Source organism: Monodelphis domestica, chromosome 1, assembly GCF_027887165.1.
Source record: "Monodelphis domestica isolate mMonDom1 chromosome 1, mMonDom1.pri, whole genome shotgun sequence".
Classification (NCBI taxonomy): Eukaryota; Metazoa; Chordata; class Mammalia; order Didelphimorphia; family Didelphidae; genus Monodelphis; species Monodelphis domestica.
Window position 1 is genome coordinate 634,503,977 of NC_077227.1, and position 8,302 is coordinate 634,512,278.

Sequence of the window (8,302 nt, forward strand, 5' to 3'; positions counted from 1 at the left end):
AATTTTTAAAAATAACCACCGGCAAGAACACACAATTGGAACATCTCTGAACAGCTGAAATACCCACAGTTTGGGATAAAATGCTGGCTTGTTACTTTTAAAAATCTTTTGGGGAGGTAGGGTGGGAGTGGGGGAGGTATTTTTGCTGACCTGTTTGGCGAACACTGCTATGTCTTCATTGAAAGACTCTGAGGAGCAGACATCTCCGCCTGCTACCCCCGGCTCGCGGGGTGTGCAAGTAGCTAATTCACATTTCTCAAAAATCAGTGCTAAGAGAGGGAACAGGGGGTGTCTGCAAGAAAATACAACAGTCACAAACAAGAAGGTGGTTAGTCCTACAAATCAGTGGAAAAGGCTCCCAAGAAAGATATCCAGTTGAGCTAGAAGCAAATCCCCACCACCCTTTTTTTTCCTTCTCCCCTCCCCCATGCCTCCCCGTTACTTCTCACCTACCCTTCAACCGAGAGACCTGAAGTCGAAGGCCCTGAGTCATGGACTGTATCTGAGGATCGTTTCAGCATATCTGGCCAGAGAAATTGTTAACATTTGCTAAGAATAAAACCAAAGCGGTTCCAGCAGCCATTTTGAATTAACTTTGCTACCCCCACAATCCCTCCTCCCTCCCTTCCAAATTTAGGACTTTCTGGAGGGGAAGGGGGTGGGGGTGGGGGGTTTGGAATGGCTTGGTCAGATAGATTACTCAAATGCGGACGCTCAAATCCCAATGCATCGGTAATTTTAGTGTTCCAATGGGATTTGCAAACTTCGAAAAGCGGACCGCTCTGGCTGCTGCACCGACTCTATCCCGATTGCTCAAGTGATACACTGGATTGATTCAGTGGCATTCAGATAGCAGGAAGCTCTCTTATTTGACTCATCCCACAGTTCCCCTCCCCTGTCCCACCTCCCCACAAAAATAAAGTTACTTTAAATCTACTTTTAACCTTCCTTTGGGCTATGCAGTGCCACAAAGGTTCCGGGAGATAAAGCAAATGGCCCGAGTTTTGCCTATCTTAATTCAAGAAAAACCCCTTTTCCAATGCTCAGGAAGGTGTTTCAAATATTTATTAGCTCTCAAGGCCTAGTAAGTAATTTTACAGTCTGGTGGGGTATGGGGGAACTTTCCCAACAATAAAGCTACCCCCTCAGTTTTCTGTCCTCAGTCTAAACCAATTGCAAGAAGGCTGCAAAGAGGAACATTGAAGTTTAAAACAAATCCTTCAGATTTGTGACCAGAAGATAAAGGAATAGGAGCGTAACAGTAGAGAGTGATTCATATACAATCCATGTGTGCAAAATATATTAAAATGCAAGGAGTTTCCACAGAGTAAAAATGGTTCTAAATTTCACCACAGCACAATAAACATGAGTGAACTTTCCAGGAATAAAGGTAAAAAATACATAGCTCAATGCCAAACCAGCTGACATTAGAAAAGAGTGTACAAATTACAAGCACTACCACCCCAATCAACCAAAGATTGCTCACCAAAAGCATCCAAATCCATTTCATTACACACTTCAAACTCAATCCTTTAATTTTCATCTTCACACATAAGGTGTTTAAGCTAAAACTTTCATTCTGCTTTTAAACAGTTCACTGAAAGTACCTCTCCTGCGAAGCAGTGGAGAAACACCCATATCTAAATCATTTCTTAAAAATTCTGTTACATTTCCTCGTTTTGTATGGTATTATTAGTGGCATATTGAATTTACGCTTGTTTACTAAGATTAGCAATTCCGAATAATCGAAATCTCTAAGGTTTCTAAAGACGAAAACTTCCTATCAGAAACAAAGGCGTCTAGATTTAGGAACAGAAATCGCATCTCTCCGGCCAAGGAAGAGCAAAAACTAGAATCAGGGTCTTATTGAACAAATAGACCTTCGGACAAGTTTTTATATGCAGTTAACATTAGAACTCTGTACGTAAAGTCACTGTACTTGAATGAAAAATTCAGCTTTGGGTGTCCTGTGATAGGGAAAAGGCAAGGCGGCTCCATAGCATGCAATTATAATGAAACTCGAAGTCACAAAGATTTACCTACAACCTGAAGTTCAATGGCTTTACGCTTACCAACAGCTAGGAAAATCAGGGATTAATAGCATCTCATCTAGTAAACCTGATGCCAGTCGTACCTACCCATAAATGGCATCTTTATCTCTCTTTAAAGCGTCATTGACAGAGGAGCCCATGCTGGGGGCCATGGCGTTGGTGTGAGCTGTGTGCGGGTATTGATGAGAGTGCAGAGGAGGACCGTGATTCAGATGGTGAACTGGCTGCATGGATCTCGCAGCGTGAGGGTCCCCATACATCGTGGAGGGGATACCTACTCCATCCATCCCCCCGTAATGGGGTAAATCGTCGTACTGTATGACAGACAGGAAAAAAACCAAGGTTCAGAAGGCCAATCATTCATATGGGAAAATTCAGGGGAAGGGTTATGATGGCTTCTATCTTCTATAAAGTCAGTTGAATTTGGGTTACTTAGGATTTCGGCAGATCTAGAATTGTAAAGTGGGGCTTTAAAATCATTGCCATTCTTGCTAAGTTTGCTACAAATACTAAGATCAGCCGTTTCAGGAAACTTATCTATAACCCATTTCTCTCTACTTTTACTTTGTAAATTCAATATTCTTCGGAAGGAAGGAAGGAAGGAAGGAAGGAAGGAAGGAAGGCAGCAAGGAAGGCAGCAAGGAAGACAGCAAGGAAAGAAGGAAGGAAGGGAAAAAGAAAGGAAGGGAAGAAGGAAGAAAGAAAGAAAGAAAGAAAGAAAGAAAGAAAGAAAGAAAGAAAGAAAGAAAGAAAGAAAGAAAGAAAGAAAGAAAGAAAGAAAGAAAGAAAGAAAGAAAGAAAGAAAGAAAGAAAGAAAGAAAGAAAGAAGGAAGGAAAGAAGGAAGGAAAGAAGGAAGGAAAGAAGGAAGGAAGGAAGGAAAAATGTTCTCCAGGGAAATGGAAGATAAAAGTGTCTCTAGAAGGAAATTCAAAATCACAATAATAAAACATGCCGGGACATTGCTACAAAAGTGGCTAGTTTCGACAGTCCCCTTCATAACATGAAAAAAAAAAAGTTAAAATTGAACAGCTACCACTAACTAGCACGTGAATTCACTCACGCCTTTTATTTTATCTCTTAGTATGTGTGCAGAAAGGCTATCCTAGAGGGCATCGTATTCCCCCCCACACATACATTTTCACTACAAACTCAGCGAAATTGAGTAAAACTACTAAGCACAATTGTTAGTCAGAATTTAGGAAAGGCAACCTGTACCTATATTAGAACTGAATTTGGAACTGGACACTATTTTCCCTAGGGAAATGGGAGAGGAGTAATGGCAATAGTTCAAGCAGTTCCTTATTGTTGTTATTGTTATTATTATTATTTTAAAGTTTTTCTGTGGCAAACTTTCTCATGGATAAGAAGTCAGGTACACAGGTATATTCCCTGTCAGTTTATTAACCAAATTCAAAAGCAGAGACTGGGGGGTGTCAACAGTTTCTTATTGAAGAGAAACTACTTTCAAATTGACTGCCCTCCCCCTTTGATTCTGGTTTTGTAAAACTTAGCTACTTTAAATTTCTAATTGTTTTATTCCAAGGGACCTCCTTCAAGATTCTGAGGTTGCGAGAGTTAAATTGACTCTCAAAGAAAAGAGGAATTGCCACCTTCATCTTCTTAAAGCAGAGGTGTGAAAAGAGTTTCGAAGAATGCTGACTTTTGCCTGAACCAAGAGTAAAGTAAAATGTGTCAGGCTAGTAACTAACTTTCCTTTGCAAATAGTGTTTCCAGTGGGCAGTATTAAAATTTATGCAAAGAAAGAAAGCCTTTTTGTGTCCCCCCCCCCTTTTCTTTAATGGAACTGGGTTTAGTTACCATTGTCTAGCTTTAATTTCTCCAAATCTCTATTCAGATACTAACACTTAGGGAATTAATATAATATTTTAAAAGTAGGTAGTGCGAGCTTACTATTGAGCATTAAAAGAAAAAGCTAAACTTTAAAGCTTTCAACCATGTTGTTGAGGTGGAAAAAATCCATGCAAATTTAAATCTACTACTTAAATGAATAAAGTGTTCTTACCACAAAACACAGGCTTGCACCACACAAAATAATTTGCTTTTAAAAAGCAAAACAATTCTGATGAAATCTCCGAGATGGACACAACTAGTAACATATTCAAATTTTAACTGAATATGTTAGACTAAAACAGTCTAAAACTAAAAGAAACTTTAAAAACTCAATTATATTATTTGTTATATCTTATTTATTTATTTTTAAAATCTGTTGTCTGAATTTTGCATTTTTATTTCTATAGCTGCTGTTCATGAATCTACTGAAAGCTTGACTCCGAGGGTTGATAGAATCAATAAAATATAAGTAACACAAGAAAAGTATAGAGATAAAAATAAACAAATCCTCCCACTTCGGATCACCACTTTAGGGGCCTCTTTCAAGAGAGAAAAAGGAAACTTTTGCAATGTTTTTGTAAGCCACATTTCAATATTATCTTACAATTGGAGTTCCATAATTTTGTTAATACGTACCCTTTGCGCCATCGGCCTGCCTGGCTCCCTTCCTACTTCAACTTCTAATATATCCTCTTTAAGGCCAGTGTGGAAAGAAGCAAAAACTCAAACTCCCCCGGAAAAAAAAAGAACAACAACAACAACAATGATGGGGGAAATCCTTAAAGTCTCCAGGAACGTGAGCAGTCGGTTCCAAATCTTCAGTCTATTTGGACCTGAAGAAAGCGGTAGAGATAATAACTCAGCATAAAAGCGCTCCCGTTTCCAATACAGCAGCAGGGGTAAGAAAGCAGATCTTCTTTACCCCAAAATCAGTTTTTTAAAAAAGAAAAAAAGTGCCCCTCAAACCCAACTAACAAATCTCATGGCTTTTTGCCACTCCAGCTGTCAATCACAGACGAGGTTGTCAACGTGGTGAATGAATGATGATCCGCTCTGTCTCTCTTCCACTGATCAGAGCACCTCAAATGTTAATATTCAACTGCACAAAGATAGAGCGCTCGCTTTCCTTGAATCAGTACTAATTCTTAATCTCTCTCTCTCTCTCTCTCTCTCTCTCTCTCTCTCTCTCTCTCTCTCTCTCTCTCTCTCTCTCTCTCCTTCTTCTTCTTTCTCTTCTTCTTCTTCTTTTTTCTCTTCTCTTCTCTTCTCTCTTTCTCCCCTCTCTCTCTTCTTCCTCTCTCTCTTTCTCTCTGCTGCACTGGAGAGAGATGATTAGAGGAGGAGGGTTAAAAAAAATGTCTGTCTGAGTTTGTCTTAAAGGAGCCACGATCGATGCTGCCCGCTTCCAGTCCCTGTGCGTGTGTAAAGTGTGTGTTGCACAGGCGGAGAGGTGGATTCCGACCAGAATGCTAGAACCCGGAAGTAGTGGTGGCCATAACAGGTCGCGTCTTACACAATGCACTGGGCTGCATCAACTAACATCCACTGCAGGGGTGGGTGGGTGAACCGAGTGCTCGACGCTTTGGAGAGACCGAGAAGCTTTCAATTAAAACGCAGAGGCAGGCAGGCAGGCAGGCAGGCAGGGAAGCAGGCGCGCGCGCGCGCGCTCACATACACACACGAGCACAAGCACACTGGGGCTCTTTTATTTTTAATATTTCTATCTTCTCCTCCCCCTCAAATATTCCCCTCCCCACAGTCATTCTATTTAAACAAAGTGGATATATCCACACAGGTCGGCCTTGAGAGTTATTTGCAGAGGTTCATTACTTTCCTAGAAATTATCGGGGTCTGGCACTATTTTGCTTCATAAGGGTAGCTGAGGTGACCTAACCCTGAGAACTGCCCCCTCCCCCCCACTGCGCCCGAAAATAGAAAGCCGGAGAGGAGAAAGAGAAGAGAAAAGAGAGGGGGTTAGAAAAGAGTCTCACGTTGCTTGAGGGGGTGAAATGCCTGCCTTTTGCAGATCTTTACCCCCAAACACCCCGGGATCGATGCTTGTGCAGAAAATGGGGGAATGGTTAAGCCTTCCCATTTTCGTTCCTCACTACCATCCCCCACACATGTTCCCCCCCCCCCCCCGCCCTGCTCCAGCCTGCTGCCTCCCCCCAGAGCGTTATGCCTCTAACATTGCTAAGTGACTGAGGGACTGAAACAATGAGATGAGCACAAGCAATCTGCCCCCAGTGCGTGTTTACAAACACTAAGCTATTTATGATCGCCGAAGATATAAACAAGACTCAGGGCTGGAGAAAGCTAGCGACGGAGCTCGAGCTGGCTGACTCGCCTAGGGGTGATTATTTTTTTCCGACTCCCGACTGTGTGAGCTATCCCCTCCGCCCAGACCGCGGCACGTCTGCCGAGGACCCGGGCCGGTCTTCTAGAGCTGGAGACGCCTCCTCCCGCCGCCTTTGTCTACAAGAGGGATCTTTTTTTCTTCTGCATAGGACTCGCGGACAGCGCTCCAACCTAGGTTACCACTTCTCTCCGTTAACACCCGCCAACCGGTCCCCGATCACGGCGAGTCCTTCTCTAACCATTCTCAACATCTCCTTTCTTCTACCCCATCCGGGAAGAAGAAACTATGCTTTGGGAGAGAAAGAAGCACCTTTCTAAACGGAGCCGAAATTTGAAACTAAAACAAAAGTCCCACACACATTTAGGAGTCAACTAACCAGTTGGGTGTATCCGTCCCCCTCCCTTAAATATAGATATCTTGGGTATTTTCTTCTTTTTCTCCCTTCCCCCTGCCGCCCAATCCGTTTTTATTTTTCCGCCCACTTGGTTCTAATCTGCGGAGATTTTGCACAGCAATTCGACGAACAAACTGAAAACCTTAACATCTGAGCAGGGCTCTCGGTTCTTTTCAGCGCAGGATTTCTCTTCCCCCCCCCTCCCCCCCAGCCTAAACCTCGAAGAAAACTCCCCCTGCGGTATGTTGGAAAATGAGCTCACCCAAATCTCGGTAGGCAGCAGTGGAGGAGGTTTGGTCCAATCAGCATCGTCTTTTCCGAAGACAACCGTGCATTGGTTGGGGGGAAAATCAATTATCAAATAATCGATCAGCGGGGAGCTTCGATCTGCGGGGAGTGCAAACAGCTAGCGCTTATTCCCACACAGGCGGGGGCCAAAAGACTAAGTTCTCCAAAAGCGAAGTGTTTTCACTCGTTTCCCAAGCTCTTCCAAAACAGCTATTAGTTTCTGATCGCACATTAACGTAGAGAAGGGATTGAGGGTGGGGTTGGGGTGAGGTGAGGGATGCGAGAGAGACCAAACGGTATCCTTCTATTAGAGACCGAGGATTTAGGCGCGAAAGATATGAATCTTTAAAATAAATAAAACGGAAGTTCATTTCAGATCTTTATGGGTAAAGTGTAAGATAATGCCTGGGTAGGTAAGATGCTTCCGAAGTTTCTGATAAGTTGGTTTATCTGGAGCTTGGGGGTGGGAGGGAGAGCGAGAGTCAGTACTTCTTACTTTCTATAAAATAGCGTGCTACATCGTACTTAGAGCATTCTGATAGAAGGAAGTGTTCTCCGCAACTTCATGCTCTCAAACTACACAATACATAATAATTAAGAGTTTTATTTGCAGGATCTATTCGAGATATTCTCTTTCTTTTCCATTGTCTCCTGCCTGTCTCTTTTCCTCTTTCCTTCTCCCTCTATCTCCGTCTTCCTTCACTCTCCCCTTCTTTCTCAATTTTCCGAGAAAGCTGGGAGTATCAACATTAGCATTTTGTCTGTGCCACTTAGCATTCTAAAGGTTCTCCCTATTTTGTTTTGTTTTTTGGGATACATTATCTCGAAACAACTTAGACTGCTCGGAAAATGCGTTTCTCATATGGTGAACTGTTTTAAAATTAAAATGTATTTGTTACTTTGAAATACCCAGTTAACTCTTTCCCTCCCTTCACCCATTAGAGAAAGCATCATTTGACAAAAGATATATGTATATGTAAAAGTATGTCTTATTTCTATTTATCAAAAGATTTTTATTTTTATTTTCAGAAGTCTAAATCTAAACTGTCCCTTTGTCTCCAACCCCCCCCCCCCCAGCTTATCTTAACTTTATTCACAGATTTATCCATTCGTTGTTATGTTCTTTACTTAGGCCACAGTGTTAAGTAAAAAGAGAGCAAAGTGTACTACCTGTAGCCAAAGAGTATCTATACTATCTACCAAACAATGGAGAAATACAGTTTCAGAAGAAGAAAGTCAGACTCTTGGGAGATATGTATTAGGGGCTTCAGTGCAGCAAAGATGCTGAGGCGGTTCAAATCACCCCGGCAAGGGAAATGATATAAACAACCTTTCAAGGTTCTTCTTCTGGCAACACA

At 42.1% G+C, this 8,302-nt stretch overlaps 1 protein-coding gene across 4 annotated transcripts in view; it reads right to left on the minus strand.

The window, feature by feature from the left end:
* MEIS1 (Meis homeobox 1) overlaps positions 1-6,943 on the minus strand; it is a 154,322-nt gene extending 147,379 nt beyond the window's left edge. The window contains exons 1-3 of one of the 4 annotated variants that reach the window (XM_056813916.1): positions 6,919-6,943; positions 2,139-2,365; positions 151-292 (exon numbers count right to left, since the gene is read on the minus strand). In XM_056813916.1, the coding sequence (XP_056669894.1) occupies positions 151-292; positions 2,139-2,338 (342 nt within the window). In that variant the 5' untranslated portion in view covers positions 2,339-2,365; positions 6,919-6,943. Of the gene's footprint in view, positions 1-150; positions 293-453; positions 524-2,138; positions 2,366-4,539; positions 5,786-6,918 lie in introns of those variants that run through there. The other 3 variants (XM_001374559.4, XM_056813917.1, XM_007476734.3) reach the window with 3 other exon arrangements.
* Positions 6,944-8,302: the final 1,359 nt, after the last annotated feature.